The sequence below is a fragment of the Carya illinoinensis genome, chromosome 1 (genome assembly GCF_018687715.1).
Source record: "Carya illinoinensis cultivar Pawnee chromosome 1, C.illinoinensisPawnee_v1, whole genome shotgun sequence".
Classification (NCBI taxonomy): Eukaryota; Viridiplantae; Streptophyta; class Magnoliopsida; order Fagales; family Juglandaceae; genus Carya; species Carya illinoinensis.
Window position 1 is genome coordinate 49,335,529 of NC_056752.1, and position 18,629 is coordinate 49,354,157.

Genomic DNA, 18,629 nt, shown 5'->3' on the forward strand with positions numbered 1-18,629 from the left:
CTAAAATTTAACTGAGCTTAGGAAAGCGAAACAAAATAGACAAATCATTCGTCTTCGAGAAGGACACAAAAACCCCGAATGTCTACCACAAATATTATAAATTTATATCCAAACTACAAAGAGAAATACTTCCCTACGAAAATATGTCACCCATGATTAATAAACTGAATCACACGCAACCGTACCGTCTGATCTCATTAAAGCTCAACCTACCCGACCACCGTCGACTCTTATTTCGTGGGGCTTTGGCTGCCTTCTTCCGCACCAATTATTCAGATCTGGCAGATGAGTAGGATGCATGCATGCTGTATTACCTCTGAGTTGCCCGTACCATGCATGAACCATGTAGCTCAATAATTATCGAGTATTCTCGGAATATCTAATAATGTTTTTGAATATACATCATTTTTTTTTCTAGTGAAATCATTATTTACATTAAAAATATAAAATGATAAAAAAAAGTAAATTTAATTATTTATATTTGTTTTCGTATTCTTTCTTACGTCTCTCGTTCAATAAGTAGATCCAACTCATAAAATTTTTAATTAAACGTAACAGAATATAAAATTAAGGTTCAAACTCAAGGGAAGAGTCTAAAAAACTTATACTCAAGAGATAGATTTAATTTTATATTATCTTTATCTATGTATGGTCTCTGATTATGGACACCATGCATGCATCTCCTTACATTTAATTCATCTAACTTTCTACAGTGATGATGATGTAACTTCTGGGTTTAAGCATCTGCAAGCTGCCTGCAAGCTAGACTGCGGGTCCATCCTGACACAGTCTAATTAAGATTAAACAACCGTCCTGTTTGCATGAGCTCAGCTCCAACCATCAGAGGGCCAGAGAAGTACTACAACTTGCATTATAGTAAAAAACTTCCCAATAGCTAGATCAAAATAATGATAATAATAATAGCAATATCTTCCCAGTTGGAAACTTGTTAAATTCAGCCACTACTATTTTGTCTATTCTGTATCTAACTCTTTCTAAGAATGAGCGTACCAAAGTGAAACCCATGCAAAGAAACCAATGTAAATGAGGCTCCAAGACATTTCCATGAGTGCAACAAAGACCTGAGTTTTGTACGACGTGCTACAGAACACGTACATCTAATCAATGGGCGCTTCGAGTCAAACGTATCCACCTAACTAGAACGGAAACAAATAAATATATATGATTGATTGCATGTTTATCTTTAAACTGCCCGTTTCAATGTTTGCATAGAATTATAAGAAGATTACTTAGACTTGTGAATTGACAGGGAGCATTGGCTAATGAAAGTTATACATCGGTGTGTTCAAGCTCTTGGGGCGGCCAAGTTGAAATGTGTGAGCCTTAAAATTCTTCAATTGAAATGCAAGAGCCAGAAAATCCATTTCTTTAATTCTTCCAGGTACAGAAAAGGCATTTCAATGGGACAAAAGGCACGTTATGTAAGACAAGAAGTGCTCGTGGACAAGTAATCCAGTGATGCTTGTTTCTGAAAGAATTATCAAGCTGAATAATTTCTAGCAATGGCACGCTATAATATTTGTTGTTTAAATTCTTATGAATAGATCATCACAATATATTATATATATATATATATATATGAAGAGATTCAAAGGGGTTGATCCAAGTGGTGAAGACTTTGGTCTTATGATATCACTCACTTTAAAGTTCAAAGTTCAACATCTCATGAGTGCAAACAATCATTTGGAGTCACATCACCTGGAGTGATTTAACCAATTTTGTTGTGTAGAGAAATTTCCGAAGTGTGGTGCACAGGACCCTAGTTTAGTCTCTAGGGGTGAGTCTGGAAAGCCCTGTCTTGGAGAAGTTTCTTGACATTAATATATATATAGATTTTCACAAAGATACAAAGTTGGTTTATCATGATTTTTAAACAAAATTATACGAAACGATATAAGTTGTTAATTTTTTTTTTCCCTAGATTTTGTAAGCTTGAGAAGGAAAAACTCCAAATTTTTTTTTTGATGACGAGGTATTCAAGAACTTTCACTGTCCTAAATAAGGCTTTGGTTCTCGACTAATCCCCGAAGTAAAAAATGTCTCTGCCAACAAATTTGTCACCTTCACCGTAGTGCCTTATTCACAAGAATCAAAGATCAGCCAGCAGCAACCCACCTGTTAAGTCTCCTTTCAATGCCTTCCTCGCCCAAATTGGGATTTCTGGAGAGCCTTTTAACCTACTGCTCAGGAGGGATAACCTCAAATTTAAGTCTTCTTTGAAGAAAATTAAAGTTTGACTATCTACTACTTACTCGGACTCAACTTGGTACTCATTCAAACTCGGATTAGTACACGGCAAGGAAAAACCAGCCTTAATAATTAATATTCCAAAAGAAAGTGGAGGTAAGAGTTGGCATGGTAAATGGTACTGCAACTCTTCCGGCCATATATCAGAGTTTATTCGGCTGTTAGATGGCAATCAACAGAAAATTACAGCATTTTATAACCATATCTTACGCGGTAACAATTATTGCCCAACTCAAATCATCACGAACTTTAACTTTTCAGTTCCACTCTTCATATCATAATCATAACCTTCAACTTACCAGCAAATCCTGTTTCCTTGCATGTACGGAAGCAGCAATCCAAAATTCTGCAAACACATGTACCCTCTTAAAATCATTGATGAGGAGGAACAAAAATGAGCGCTCTCTTTTACTCTTTTTTTTTTTCCCCTTGTTTCGCTTTGCTCTCGGGGGCTCATCTGAATCATATTATATTCCTCACGCTCCATCAAATGAACAAGAAATCAGAGGCAGTTATATTGGATGCATTCTGCAAATATACTTACCATATGAACAATTTTACAACAGCAGACCCATCACCATGAGTTAACCCCATGCCATGGAACAAGCATAATTGACCACCAGTTTACCATCAAAAGTTCCAAAATTCTGCAATGTCCAAGAAGATAATTGACTCGTGGTGAAATGTAAACTAGCCACGAACATTTAATAGATAAGCCCATAAACTAAATTGGTCATTCACAGTCAAATGAGCAATCTCAGGGAAAGACAATATTACTAACATTACAAAAACAATATAAACAAATAACTAGGATTTCAGCTCCTTGCTTATTACGAAAAACAAACATTATCTCACCAGAAACTTGCACCTCCCTTTCCATCTCTCTCTCTCTCACACCGGACGGTCGACATCATTAGCACAGACAAAGTACACTAAAGTAGAAGGAAAACGGATTGACTGTTGACATTATACATGCCAGCAAACAGATTCGACCCCCATGGTGGACTGCCATTCAAACATTTGTGGTCACCCAAAATATGGCTATTTAAGCATGTTGTCTGCAAAGAAAACAACCTTTAGTGCAATGCACCAAATGCAGCTCCCTTTTCCTCTTCCTAAGTTTTATATGATGCCATGCAACAGGATAAGAGTGTTAAAATACTGCATGAACAAATTCCTCCTAAATCTAACAGACAGCAGAAATTAAAATCCACAAAATAGAGTACTTATATTATAAATCAATGCATTCACACTCATAAAATAAATAAATCAATACATTTATAATGCATTTGCGCTATCCTTCAACATTAGTGAAATATAGAATAGTAGATTTTACTTTGGTGAAGGAAAATATAAGAATGAAACACGATGAAGTAAAATCCCAATATAGAAAACATATATCCACCCACAATTAAAAAAAGGTAAATTTGATTAAAAAGATAATAATAAAGTTAAAGGACCTTACATTATACAGATCGATTACCAATTCATCTGGGTTTGGTGAGAACGAACTGTTGACATAAACAAACTAACAAAAGAAAAACATTACTCTGAAGCCCAAGGATCATAACAAATACAAGAAAACAACACCACAAACATTTACCAATGTATCCCGATGAAGCTGCCGCCGAAGAAAGTCAATCACTTTGGCAAACTTGTCAGTTCCAAGTATCTGCCATAGAAAGAATATTTGACATGTGAATACCAAGATTTCAAATTGTAATATACAAATTGAAGAAATATTCAAAAGGTAAAGTTTAGAATTTCTAAATGAGACAAGAACGAAAATAAACAAATATTTTGATGACAAGGAATCATGGAGACTGAGCAAACGCAGTGTCTTTTACATGGTTAAACCCTAGAGCCGTGTAACACGTTCCCATCACATGGATCAAGTACTTCATCAACTTTTCACTGATGGGTCGTGGCCCCTAAAGATTGTTTGCACCAAAGGATTTGAACCTTGGACCTAGAGGGAGCTTACCACTCAGATCAAGGCCCTTACCACTTAGTCAACCCCTAGGGGCTACCTATACAAATATTTTTTCATAAGATACTACAAAACAAAGAATAATAAAAGAAAAGAAAAGAACTCATATGCCTCAAATCAAGCCATTTTGAGATTTGTAAATTAAAGTGATATCAAGAAAAGGGTCCAGCACATACGGAAAAGTTTCTATCCATTGCTAACACATTTTCAAAAAGAATGTGAGAGCAAAGCCACACAGACGGGGGCACAAGTCCATATATGTGTATTTTATTTGCACATTATATCAATAGAATTAATTTAAATCCTATCGCGTGTAAATTACAAATAAAAAGTAAAAGTGATAAATGTATATGTATATACACCATAGTTTTCTTTGAATGAAAGCATGCTACCCTTTTGATACACTAGTGAAGCTGGTGAAGGTGGAAACTTGAACAGTTTCAAGTTTCTGAACATGGCACGCACATATGTAATGGTCACAAGTTTCTGACACATCAATTGTTACTTGTCAACAAGGATTGTAATAACCCGAATTAAAGATATTTTTTGGGGGGTGATGATTCGGATTCTACATTGGCTGGGAGGAAAAGTTCTTGCCCCTTGTAATGATTCCAGGAGACTGCAATTGTAGCGTTGATTATTTCTTTAGTATAGGCTCAGTTTACTTGGATCGTCACAAATAGTATCAACATTAGGATATTTAAAGCGAGGGACTGTAAGACCCACTTCAGTATATGAGGGTGGTAAATGGGATCGCATAGTGCCCGCGCAGGAGAAGTTCTTGCATTTTGTAATGATTTCGAGGAGTTCCAATTATGATATTGACTGATTTTTTTACAGCATAGACTTAGATATCTGCTTCATGGAATACGTCCAAATCGCCACCATATTATGTGGATAAAGTTTTGAGTAAAACAAAATCCTTTCAAGAAATACCTTAAATTTGGCTTGTTTGAGTATAGGGGCATCGCCTGTGGCTCTGAGATGAACAACGACTGCAGAAAATTGAAAACCCCACAAACAAAAAAAGAACGCCTTTAACAAAGCTCAAAACTAAAAACTATCAAAGCTTGAACAATCAAAACCCTAACTAAGAAGCAATTACCAACGTTTTTTTCATGAAGGGCTAGGCTGCTCACCTTTCCGCGCAAAACTTGGAGACTGGGACTCAGCGGCCATCGTTAATTTCTGAAACAAACAAACACCAAATTTGGGGTCGGAGATAACTGCAGTCTGCATTTACTGATGCTTCCACAGTTTCTGGGCTATTTACGGTTTTTATTTGGGCCGTACCGCGCCATGGTAGGATTCCTCGCTCCCTGTTTTTAGGGCAACGCTCTCTTTGATGAATTAGGACCAAATGGGGCTTCCACAAAATAAGATTCAGGTTGCATTTGAAAGTAAGTTGGGCTTTTCATGTAGGTCTTTTCTCTCTTTCTTCTCGGTTGGTTCGGTAATGGTTCCACAGGAAAAGTCGTGCTCTTTCTTTTTTGTTTGCTTCCATTTTTTAGTTGCTGAAAAATGGCGAAGGCATCGTAAAGGAGGGAAATATAAAACAGAACTGCTACATACCCCCGGGGAATAACCCCGCCGCGGCCCCGGGGCTAACATGGCAATTAAAATATTAATAAAAATAAAAAGAATAAAGAAAGAAAGAAAGAAAAGTGAAAGAAATATGGGAGATTAATGAAAAGCAAAAGAAATGAGGGAGACCAAAAAGCAGAGAGGTAGATCAATGAAAAATGAAAGCTGATGTTAGTTTGAAACCAGAGAGGGAGAAGCTGGATGCGTCTCTCCTTGCCGTCGTGCGTTGGAGGGAAATCGAATCAAAAGATCTACTTTGGGTTGGATGCTGTAAAGGGAAACCAGAGAGCGAAACTAGAGAGGGAGATCAAAACTTATTCAACTCTGTACCTCTGCTTTGTGGGTTTAGCCTGTGGAATGTAACGTGGTTGCAACGGGGTTTCCAAACTAACCTAGATGCTCAAGAACCCAGTATTTGTGTAGCTTGGAGCATATTATTCTATCTTTCCTGAAGATCTCTCCAAAGATTGAACTGAAAAATAGAACAAAGAAAAAGAGAGAGAGAGAAAAAAAAAAAAGATTCGGAGCTTTGATGATAAATCGGTCCTACCCACAACGACGACGCCACTTCCCTTACCCACAACGATGACCACAACCACTCTCTAGTTTCAAAAAAATACTACGAAGACACTCTAGTTTCCAACAATGCAACTCAGAATTGCAAAAACAGACTTCTCGTTTTTTTATTCCTTCCTTTCCTAAGTTCATTCGTATCTAGGAAACAATCTAAACATTTCAAGGGTTTCAATTTTTTTTATTTTATTTTTTTTTGCACAAACACTATATTTCAGATAAAGAAATTTGGGATCGTTTGGCTATGGAAAAATCCCCAAAAATTGGATCTCTGTGAAGCTTTTTTGATATACTTTTTTGGCAGAATCGTCATGCAAAGAAGAAGACTAAGGTTCTCTGGCAGAAGAAGGGAGGGAGGGGGCGTCTTCGTTTTCGGTGGAAGATCAAATTGAGGGAGGGAGAGTAATTGATTGGGGAAGACGAAGGAACAGATGTACTTATTGGATTTTGAGATGAAGAAGCTGTGTTGAAGTACTATGCTAAAACGAATCGAAAATGAGAAGGAACGGTTAAGAGATATGAAGAAAGAAACGGTGCCGTTTCCATTTAGTGCCACATAGGCCACGAGGCAGCAGCGGGGTTACTCCTCGGGGGCATACTGACTTTTCCAATATAAAATCATCAATACTGCTACGTACCCCCGGGGTAGTAACCCCGCCGCGTCCCCGTGACTGACGTGGCAGTTGCCACGTCAGTCGGTAATAATAAATTATTTAAAAAAAAAAAACAAAAAAGGCGGAAAGAAGGCTTAGTGAACTCAACGCGGGAGGGATTTGCATTTGACGTGATTTTGACCTCGCAGAGCCCAAAACAGAACCTCCCATAGCCGAAGAGCTTGAGCTGGGTTTTGCTGTGATTTCATCTGTATTACTCAAGTAAGCAAACGGTTGCTTTTGAAGAATATTGAGGAAAACTGTGCAAAAAATCAAAATCGGAAACAGAGAACTGCCAAGGAGCTTTAACTGGCTTTTTGCTTGTTATTTCATCTGCATTTGTGGGTAAGACTATGGTTTTAACTGAGATTTTCTTTAAACATTTGATCTGGGTTGTTGTTACACATTTTCTCATATATTTCTTTGTTTTACCTTTTTTTTTTTTGTGTGTATTTGCTATTGCTTAGTACTGGGTGGATTTTTTGATAGTAGGTTGGTATTTTCTATTACACATTTGATCTGGGTTTCCCTCTACTCTGTTTGCTTCAAAACCCTCGATTCCAGATGATGTCCTAACTAGGGCCTTCCAAGTAGAAGAAAAGGTTGTCAAATCTGTAAAGTCGAACCTCAGTTCTTGAGCTAAGACCATCCACTCCGGATAATCTCCCCTTTATGTGAAAATTGTGTTGTAGTAATGCTTTTGATTTGAGGTTGCATACCTCCTATTCTTGTGTTGTTATTCTTTGTATTGATTCACTGTGTTGATTTGAAGTTCAGTTCTTGTAATGCTTGTGTTGTTATTCAGGTTGTTTATCTTTATAGTCATGGTTGCTTACGATTACATAAGGAAATAAAGGCTTTACAGTAGGGAGATGACAGTACTCTGGGTACTCTTATGTAACTGTGAGGGAAAAAAGGTCCATCCATTAGAATCTAGAGGCACCGATTGGTAAAAAGAGTTGGCATAAATCTACACAATGAAAGCCAATGAAATAGAAAAAAAGAACAAAGAAAAATAAAAAGAACAAAGAAAAATAAAAAAATAGGTAGATGACGACAAACAAAACACAGAAATAGGTTCTTGAGGTTATGCATTTTTTTTGTTTTTTCTCTCTTGTAAGAGAGCTAGCTGGGAAGTCTCTAAACATGAAGGAAAGATCATGATCGACAGTACTATCTGTGAGCAACCTATGCAGCAATATTATTGTTGATAGTGATGCCAATGGCTCACTTTGCAAAGGGCCTTTAATTCATTTCATGCCTTTGTCTAAATGGTCGATAAGTCAACACAACGAGAAGCTAGCTAGGTAGATGAGAGAAATATCGATGGTTCAGGTGCCCAACTGCTCGCTCCAGCATGCATGTGTCCGAACCATTTATATATATGTGGATAGTGACCGATATTATAGAATTAGAAGATGATCATGCATGTGTGCTTCATATATATATGCTTATAAACTGATGATGTAGACAATGATGCAGACTTTGAATCAAGCTTACCTTTTCTCCTTCTTAGAAATTATTATTATTAATGCACTGCACTGTAGGGTAGGGTTTGATTTTGGCATGCACGGCTCCATGTGATGCCAATTGGGGGTGGTGGGGGTGGTGGTGGTGGTGGGGTACATGAGGAAAGATTCCATTTGGTGTCATTCCTTATTTATTCTCTTTGGTTGTTACTTGAGGTTGTAATTAATACGTTGTGTTCATTTGATTAAATGCTTTTAATCAAGTATTTAATTTTTCATATTTATGTTTCCATACTTAATTTGTGGCAGTTCTATAATATTTTCGTAGCATGGGAAACGAGAAAGAACAGCAAACTACGCAAACATCATCTAGTCAAGACATTCCATCAACTAGTCAAGACATTCCAAGTTACATGCCTGGTTACTTTGGACCAGCGCCTACGTGGTCACCAACTTTTCTACCATATCCGACTGGTAACCAATATGGCATCAACATACAGGTAGTGATAACTTGTAGCTCGAATTATTGGATTATAATTAGCTTTTTTGCAACTACTAAAAAATGTCAGAGTTGGCGATATTGCATGCTGGAATATTGATGACCTTTTATAATTTGTTGCAGAATGCTAGTTACTCTTTTGAACATGTCATGGAACCTCCGACTCATATCAGCAATACAAGCTCTGCCACGAGCAAATTCACTGGTTCAGATCTCGATAATAGAGCTGATGGTGGGGAATCTGAAGCGCCACTTGGTTCTCCTCTAGTTGAAGAACATACTGAGGAACGGCCAAATCCCTTAGAATCTAATACTGGCAATCCCTTGAAATCTCATAATAACAAAGTGGTTGATGATGATACGATTGAGGAGCCAAAGTCGGGAATGGAGTTTAATTCCCTTGAAGAGCTATTGTGTTATTATAAGGAATATGGTAAAAAATACGGGTTTGGGGTGATGACAAAACGGACTGATAGGGAAGAAAATGATAGTGTTAGATACATCACTCTTTGTTGTGCCCGTGGTGGGAAGGCCCGGAATAGGACGTTGAATGTTGCCAACCCACGTCCGACAGGAAAGACAGAATGTAAAGCAAGAATTAATGCCTTAAGGCAAGATGGAGTGCTGAGGTTGACGACAGTACATAATATCCATAATCATGGCCTCAGTCCAAAGAAATCCCGCTTCTTTCGATGTAATAGAGAAGTTAGCGATGCCGTAAAAAGGGTCCTAGATACCAATGATTTGGCTGGCATCTGAGCCAGTAAGAGTTACGGATCTCTCGTTGTTGGCACGGGTGGATTCGAGAATCTCCCATTTCTCGAAAAAGATTGTCGCAATTATATTGACAAAGCAAGACATCTACGACTTGGCGCAGGTGGTGCTGGAGCCCTCCAACAGTATTTTTTATGGATGCAATACAAAAATTTTGGATTTTTTTATATGATGGATATAGATGATAACGGGAGGTTAAAGAACGTCTTTTGGGCAGACCCCCGTAGTAGAGCTGCGTACCAATATTTCGGCGATGTTGTGACATTCGACACCACATACTTAACGAATCGATATGGTATGCCCTTTGCACCATTTGTTGGTGTAAACCACCATGGGCAATCAATTCTGTTGGGAGCTGGCTTGATTTCTAGTGAGGATACCGAGACATTTGTGTGGTTATTCCAGACATGGTTGCAATGTATGGATGGTATCGCTCCGAAAGCCATTATCACTGATCAAGATAGAGCGATGAAAAATGCAATCGCTCTTGTTTTTCCAAATACAAGACATAGTGATGTGAACCCCAATCGACTCACTTTGAGACCCAACAACAATATTGGAAAAACAAACCCAAGAACGCCAAACTCAAGTCTATGGATGGAGAATCTAGACCCGTTGAGATCTCGTTTCAAGAACCTAGATTATATTAAAATCTAGACCCAATGAAATCTCGTCTCAAGAACCCAAATTACAAGGAGGAACGCCACAAAGGTTGTGATTTACCTTTGATAAGTTCAAGAGTTCAATTAAGAACAAGAGGAGAAAACTCACTCACAATGAAAATTCAATAAAAAATGTCTTACCTCTCAAATGAGGCTACAAGTGTCTTAAATAAACAATTCCCAAAACCCTAAAGGAATAGTGCCGCGGGTACTGTAGCGTGAACAGTGCCGCGCTACAGTAACTTCTAAAACCCTAGTTCACATAAATTAATAACTTTCCAAATATGCCCTTGGCCAAAATACAAGGCCTTCCCAAAAACTCTAGTTCATTAGAAATAAGACATATGGGCTAGACATCTCCCAAGCTCAATTATTCTAGAATAATTCTTTTGACTAATAAAATAAGTCATTTCAATGAAATAAATAAGTCTATGGTCTTTAATAACAATCGGCTCAAGTCGTGTCTTCCATAGCTTGGATCAAGTGGATCAAAACTGGTTCTCATTCTTTCAAGCCCATCATGTGTGTTGGGCTCTTGCTAGTTTCATCCCAATTGGATTGCACCAATTCTTGCATTGCTCCCTTAATCTTCATGGCTCTTAATCTTGTAATTGATCCTTAAGACTTGATCTGCCTTGGGGCCCATCATTCCCCCTCCCCTCAAAAGGATTCGACCTCGAATCTCCACCTGGATCAAAGGGAAAAAGATTAGTAATATTGAAAATTGCAAACACATGATACATACCTCCAAGATCCACAAGATATGAAATATCATTAATTTTATCAAGAATTTGGAAATGTCCATCCAAGCTACTTCTGTCATCCACAAACAAAAGTATCAGAATTAAATAATTATATGGATTAAAATCATAAACAACTTCAAAAGGAGAATATGAAGTAGTAGTATGCAAGGTCCTATTATATGCAAACTCTTTAAATGGCAAACAATCCTCCCAAGTTTTTAAATTCTTATGAAGAACAGTGCATAAGAGCTGAGTATTAGAAACAATACTCCTAGGTACACCATGAAGTCGCACTATCCCCCTGAAAAATAAGTTAGCTATGTTTGTGGTATCATCAATTTTATGACATGGAATGAAATGTGACATTTTGCTAAATCTATGCACAACCACAAAAATAGAATCTCTACCCCTTTTAGTTGTACGCAGCCCCAAAACAAAGTCTATAGATATGCCTACCAATGGTTTACTAGGAACGGGTAAAGGTGTATACAACCAATGTGGCAAAACCTTAGACTTGGCCTTCCTACATGTAATGCACATGCCACAAATGCAATTGACGTCTCTTTTCATCTTAGGCCAAAAGAAATGTTCATCCAATAATTCAATGAAAGACAAATGATACTCCCACAAATGTTCATGAGACACATCTAAAGTTTTCTTTGCACCAAAATGACCATTCCAATTATATGCAAACTCAATGAATGGTAAGTAGTACTCCCACCAATGGTCATCCAACACGTCTAAAATTCCCTTTATATCAAAATTTCCCAACAGACCACATCCATGCACAAGCAACTCATGCATAAGACTAGTAGGCACACAAAGTATTTTCTCTCTAAACAAGTACCAATATAGTCTATATAAATAAGAAAACGATGCTTTCTTACGTACTCCATACACACTAGCCAAGCCATCATCATTAGCAAACAAGTTCTTATCATATTCAAGTTTCAATAACTTTGCATCCAAAATAAAGATAAGGACATACCTTCTTGATAATGCATCAAACAGAAGATTTTCCTTACCATATGTGTATTTGATTTCATGAGGAAAAGTCTCAATACATTCCTCCCACTTAGCATGCATTCTAGTCAACAACTTACCTTGTCCCTTCAAGTGTATCAAGGACTCATGTTCTTGAAAGAGAGGTCGGTTAGTAATTGTCGCACCCGGCACAAAATCAATATAATGCTCTATCTCTCTACTAGGTGGCAATCCACTAAACACACCAGTAGGAATCATGATCTTATATCCCTGCAACAAAGAAACAACAATACTAGACAAAGGTACGTTAAGTTCATTAGTATTAAAACTTGCCTTAGCATAAAAACTCACTTTTCTTTTTGTTTTCCTCTCATTTTCTGCACTATCTCTTCTCTTTTCACTCTCTCTTTTTTCTTCAGTCTCTTTACCCTTTTCACTCTCCTTTTTCTTTTCACTTTCTTTTTCCTTTTCACTCTCTATTTCCTTTTCACTCTCTGTTTTTTCTTCACTCTCTCCTTCTCTTGAAGTTTTGGCCTCACTATTTCTTCTTTTCTCAATCTCATTTTCACTCTTTCTTTTTTCATCAATCTCACTTTCTCTCTTTTTTTTTTTTATCAACTTCACTTTCTTTCTTTCTTTTTTGATCGACCTCACTTTTCAACTTGAGTTGGTCCTCATGGACCTGTGTTGGAGTTAAAGGAGCAAGTTTGATTCTTTTTCCATTCTTTTCAAAGCTGTACATGTTTCTAAACCCATCATAGATCACTCTCCTATCACACTGCCACGGCCTCCCCAACAAAATATGGCCAATATGCATAGGCACTACATCACAAAGTACCTCATCCTTGTACCTCCCAATTGAAAAAGAAACTAGCACTTGCTTATTTATTTTAACCTCCCCACAATCATTCAACCACTGCAACTTGTATGGTCTAGGGTGTTTCAAAGTAGGTAAATTCAATTTCTCAACTAAAGTAGTGCTAGCAACATTAGTACAACTCCCTCCATCAATAATCATACTACATACCTTGTTGTTGATGTGGCATCTAGTACGAAAAATGTTTTCTCTTTGCTGCTCTATACCATCCATCTTAAATTCTGTATTGAGAGCACGCCTAACAACAAGAGACTCGCCATACTCTTCATTCTTATTGTACCTATTCTCAATACTAGGCTTACGTCTCCTCCTATCTCTCCCACTTTGTAAATTTTTAATCAATGCACCTTGTTGTTCCATCTTATCCCTCACTTCCCCCAACTTCAAATTTAACCTTTCACATTTTTGTTGCATGGACTGCAACAAAAAGAATGAATTGTCTGACATCCCCTTTAGTTATGAGTCACTTTAATGAGACATCGTATGAGCTGCACAAAAAAGAATGTTAGTCGAAAAAGACCTCACACGCTCTCCCTCACGTGTTTACACTCAAATAATGACACTCCACTCGTGTTTCACTCTTAATTGGCTTTTTCCCGATAATGATCTCAAACTCTCTTGCCTTTTACCTCAAGAGTTTTCACACTCAAGTTCTAAAAGAACTAATTGAACAAAATCAAGACAAAGCAATCTTGTTTAATCCCAACTTGCAATTAGCTCCAAGAAACAAGAACAAGAGAAACACGGAAGGAACAACAATGACACGAGAATCAAGGAAATTATTCGAGGGAAAGAGTAATTACAAAACAAGACACCAACTAGAAAAAATGTATTCAGCCCCTTTAAAGATAACGCTCAATCAATGCCAAACGACTGAATTTCATATGGCAAAGTATTTCAAACAACTATACCCAAAATCATTTTCTTTCTCTTCTTTTTTTTCGAATTTTGGATTTTTTTTTTTTTGCCTTTTTTTTTCGATTTTTTTTCTTTCTTTTCTTTTCCTTTCTTTTCTCTTCTTTTCCTTTCCCTTTTTTTTTTCTTTTCTTTTCTCAACAATTCAACCACAAACAGAAATATTCAATTGTGATAATGAAACAATTGAATTCAAATACATACAAATTGATAAGGAAATAGAAGGGAATCAATGAAACCTTAGAAATTTCAAATCCTAGATGATGCAAATTTTGACAGCTCTCAAACAAGGAATTTAGCCACCCTATGATGATGAACATGAAACCCAAAAGATAGAATAATTTGGCAACCCTAGGAAATTCGAATTTCTGCACTTTTTTTTTTTTTGTGCAACCCTAGAACAATGAAGCTCTAGAATTAACGATACAATAAATAAAGATAGAATCAGACCTGATTGGAAACCTTGCTCTGATACCAAATGATGTGAACCCCAATCGACTCGCTTTGAGACCCAACAACAATATTGGAAAAACAAACCCAAGAACGCCAAACTCAAGTCTATGGATGGAGAATCTAGACCCGTTGAGATCTCGTTTCAAGAACCTAGATTATATTAAAATCTAGACCCAATGAAATCTCGTCTCAAGAACCCAAATTACAAGGAGGAACGCCACAAAGGTTGTGATTTACCTTTGATAAGTTCAAGAGTTCAATTAAGAACAAGAGGAGAAAACTCACTCACAATGAAAATTCAATAAAAAATGTCTTACCTCTCAAATGAGGCTACAAGTGCCTTAAATAAACAATTCCCAAAACCCTAAAGGAATAGTGCCGTGGGTACTGTAGCGTGAACAGTGCCGTACTACAGTAACTTCTAAAACCCTAGTTCACATAAATTAATAACTTTCCAAATATGCCTTTGGCCAAAATACAAGGTCTTCCCAAAAACCCTAGTTCATTAGAAATAAGACATATGGGCTAGACATCTCCCAAGCTCAATTATTCTAGAATAATTCATTTGACTAATAAAATAAGTCATTTCAATGAAATAAATAAGTCTATGGTCTTTAATAATAATCGGCTCAAGTCGTGTCTTCCATAGTTTGGATCAAGTGGATCAAAACTGGTTCTCATTCTTTCAAACCCATCATGTGTGTTGGGCTCTTGCTAGTTTCATCCCAATTGGATTGCACCAATTCTTGCATTACTCCCTTAATCTTCATGGCTCTTAATCTTGTAATTGATCCTTAAGACTTGATCTGCCTTGGGGCCCATCACATAGATTTTGTCTTTGGCATATACTTAAGAAAGTTCCCGAGAAACTTGGTTCATATGGTTCCTACAAAACTGGGATGAAAAGTGCCTTGATGAAAGTCGTATATGACACCCAACGTGTTGATGAGTTTGAGAAGTGTTGGGATGAGTTGCTTACCACTTACAACTTGCATGAGAATGTGTGGTTGCAGAGCCTATACGTTGAGCGTGAACATTGGGTCCCAGCATTTTTGAAGGAGTGTTTTTGGGCTGGAATGAGTACAACGCAGCGAAGCGAGAGCATGAATGCATTCTTTGAAGGTTATGTACATTCTAGAACAAACTTAAAGGAGTTTGTAGACCAATTTGATAACGCCTTGAAAAAAAAAATTGAGAATGAAAATCTCGCAGACTTCCAGTCATTTAATGTCACAATTCCCTGCATATCTAGATCTCCGATTGAAAAGAGGTTCCAAGAGTTGTACACGATTGCTAAGTTCAAGGAAGTTCAGCAACAAGTCAACGGTATCATTGACTTGAATCCGAAGTTAGCACCAAGTGATGGTGCAATAAAGACATATATGGTTGAGGATGAAGTAGCTTTGGAGGAGTTCACTAAGTTGGTTACGTATTTTGTGGACTTTAGTGAGGTTGATGCAGTTGCAAAGTGCTCTTGTGGATTATTTGAGATGAGGGGAATATTATGTCGGCACATTTTGGCTGTATTCCGATGTAACGATATTAGATATTTGCTGGAAATATACATTTTAGATCGATGGAGGAAGGATATTAAAAGGCGATACACATTAATCCACAGTAGCTATGATGAAGGGGACCAACGACCCGATGCTAATAGATATTCAAGTCTTTTGAGCATTTATTATCAGATGATTACTCATGCAGCTAGTTCGAGAAAGCATACTGAGGATGCGAGAAGTAAGTTACATGCGATGATTGAGCTCTATCGTGCCAATGAAGAACCCCCATCTTTCACTTAAATTGGTTCTAATGCTAATGACACGGCAAATGACACTACGGTCGGGTGTTCTGGGGAAGTACACAGCCCGCGTGTTGTGCGAGGCAAAGGCAGACCTCCATCTCTAAAAAGAGTATCCAGGATGGAGATAGACATGCGGAAAGCAAAAAAAAAAGTTGAAGAAAGCACCAGCAAAGGGGAAGCGTAAAGAGGTGAAAATATTTTATGTTATTCGAGTCTTCCAGTCATTTTATTAAAAGCTTAATAACGTATATTTGTTTGGTAATTAGCGGGATGGAGGCGATACCCGGTCCGTGAGTAAAGGACATACATCTGTTGTGGAAGTATGCAGGAGTTTATTTGGCCCTTCTGAGATCGATCGAACCAAATATGAACACATGCAAGTATATTAATTAGTTTATATTTATTAATAAGTTTAAAAAGGTGGTTGTATATTGACCTTAGACCAATTTGCAGCAGGCTATTTCAGGTGTGGGTATAGACATTACTACAACACAGGCCCGACAAAGTGTGATGCAGAGTCAAGAAAGCGTAAGTGGATTTGTGCAATTTATCTTTGCCTACTTTAATACTTATATTTATTAGTACGATTAATATTTATGTTTATTATTTACAGATGCAAGTTGAGTTGGATGGATCACAATTGGATCGATATGGGTTGGACGGCTCACAACCGTTGCAATGAGAATTATATTTTATGGCTGGAATATTTGTATTTGGATTTAATACAGGTATTTCCTTTATCTCTTTGCAATGGCTGTAAAATATGAGGGTGGTGGGCATCAGAAATCCATCATGTTGGCTAGGCTCTTTTTGGCATGTTGGTTAATGGAATTACTATTTTTGGCATGCATGGCATTTATTGCATTTATAGCTTGGAATTTGAAGGAAAAGTTCAATTGCAATCATCCCATAACCACCATGAATCCTTATTTGGTGGTGCTGGAGAAAAAGATTTTGTTATTTTATAGGTGGATGAAGGGGAAAATTTTCCTCAAAATGATGTGTTATTTTTTTTCCTCCCTATTTTTCACATCTTTGCCTCTCAGATCCATAAACTAATTCTTATCTTTGTTTATCAATTTTACAGCCTGCTGGTGGTCAGAGTAATATCATGTTTACTGAAGAACCAGATATGAAGAAAAAAAAGATTGATAAACAATTACCATGGTGCTGGAAAGTGCTGCACGATTTTACGTGCATTACCATGGTTGAGGATGAAGTCCTCCAGGATTTTACGTGCTTTGTTAAAGGCAGAGACATTTACGTGCTTTACATAATTTGATGTAAAATGACTGTTTGATTTATGACTAACACTAAATTAGTTAGCCGTATGTATCCTTCAAATGGAAAATAAACCTATTCTATCCATAGGTTACAACAGATTTTACGTGCTGCTAGTTATTGATGTTGCATGAGGATCAACTGATGGTTATGGTAATGGTCAATTTTTGAATTATTCTGTCAAAACAGATAGACCTATTTGCTGCTAGAAAATATTAGCAGCTGGAATCCGAACCCCCTTCTAAGTTCAAGCACTATATAACATAAGAGAATGCATTCTAATGCCTACCAAAAAGAACATCTCAACTCCCTATATCTTCCATCACAATATAAAAGAAATAATGATACATATCCATGACCATAAGGAAAATTCTAAACATCCCTGGGGTGCACAATTTCATTCCAACCAAGCATTTGGGCAGAGTTACATTTTCTATTCTCTACCACAGAAACAAGTACCCAGCAGACCAAGCATTACATTGTACGAATCAGAGTTACATAACTAGGATTTACGTCCACAAAATATCATGTTACTAGTTAACAACAATCCCAAATTCACTTATATAACACTAGGTAAAATGCATGTACAAATACAAAACAACAGTAAATCCAAAATAGCGTGCACAACCCCCTTCTTCTAGCTTCTTGTGCATTGAGCAGCAACTCCTTTTGCGTAACCTCGTCGCTTTTATTGGACAGCATCATGCTTACCCTCTCGAGGCGATCCACTATCTTATGGAGCTCAATCTCCCTCTTTTCCAGCATCTGAAGTATGTTCTCTACATCTTTCTCTTTCTTTAAAAGTTCATCAATTCTTTCTTGAACTTGTAGCTCCATCACTTCATTACCATCCAACCACTTGAAAAAGCCACAATATGGTAAGCCCTGCACATTTTCATGTTTATATTAGAAAAGAGGAACTGTGCAGTTTATTAATGCTTATATAAAATATTTTAGGCAACAAACATTTTACTTACCTGGGTATTATACTTTGAACACCCTAAGAAGGGTCTTCTTGGGTTTTTTGTAGTCGTTGACCATTTCAATGTGGCTTCCAGCTTGCAAAAGCACAATTCTTTTCCCAAACTACGTTTGGGAAAAGA

The 18,629-nt window shown here is 37.2% G+C and overlaps 2 protein-coding genes across 3 annotated transcripts; one reads left to right on the forward strand and one right to left on the reverse strand.

The window, feature by feature from the left end:
* Positions 1-2,306: 2,306 nt before the first annotated feature.
* On the reverse strand, positions 2,307-5,820 carry LOC122280801 (ubiquitin-like protein ATG12). 2 transcript variants are annotated; one of them, XM_043091844.1, is made up of 6 exons: positions 5,398-5,783; positions 5,195-5,253; positions 3,872-3,940; positions 3,734-3,796; positions 2,813-2,915; positions 2,307-2,614 (listed from the first exon to the last, which is right to left on the reverse strand). In XM_043091844.1, exons 1-5 carry the CDS (start codon positions 5,495-5,497, stop codon positions 2,853-2,855), a joined length of 354 nt encoding a protein of 117 aa, XP_042947778.1. In that variant the 5' UTR covers positions 5,498-5,783; the 3' UTR covers positions 2,307-2,614; positions 2,813-2,852. The 2 variants fall into 2 exon arrangements, with proteins under 2 accessions (XP_042947778.1, XP_042947772.1); XM_043091838.1 differs by lacking the exons at positions 2,307-2,614; positions 2,813-2,915 and adding an exon at positions 2,950-3,326 and having other exon boundaries at positions 5,398-5,820.
* Positions 5,821-15,547: 9,727 nt separating this feature from the next.
* LOC122300788 (protein FAR1-RELATED SEQUENCE 5-like) lies at positions 15,548-16,243 on the forward strand. The gene has a single exon (XM_043111677.1). The coding sequence runs from the start codon at positions 15,548-15,550 to the stop codon at positions 16,241-16,243; it is 696 nt and encodes a 231-aa protein (XP_042967611.1).
* The last annotated feature ends 2,386 nt before the right edge of the window (positions 16,244-18,629 follow it).

What these genes read in the sequence shown, in the direction of transcription:
- LOC122280801 (XM_043091838.1), bottom strand. Translation starts at nt 5,497, where the DNA reads ATGCAGACTGCAGTTATCTCCGACCCCAAATTTGGTGTTTGTTTGTTT. An exon ending in TCCAAGTTTTGCGCGGAAAG is followed by an intron (nt 5,254 to 5,397) that starts GTGAGCAGCCTA and finishes AATTTTCTGCAG; the next exon opens with TCGTTGTTCATCTCAGAGCC. An exon ending in TCAAACAAGCCAAATTTAAG is followed by an intron (nt 3,941 to 5,194) that starts GTATTTCTTGAA and finishes TTTCTATGGCAG; the next exon opens with ATACTTGGAACTGACAAGTT.
- LOC122300788 (XM_043111677.1), top strand. Translation starts at nt 15,548, where the DNA reads ATGAATGCATTCTTTGAAGGTTATGTACATTCTAGAACAAACTTAAAG.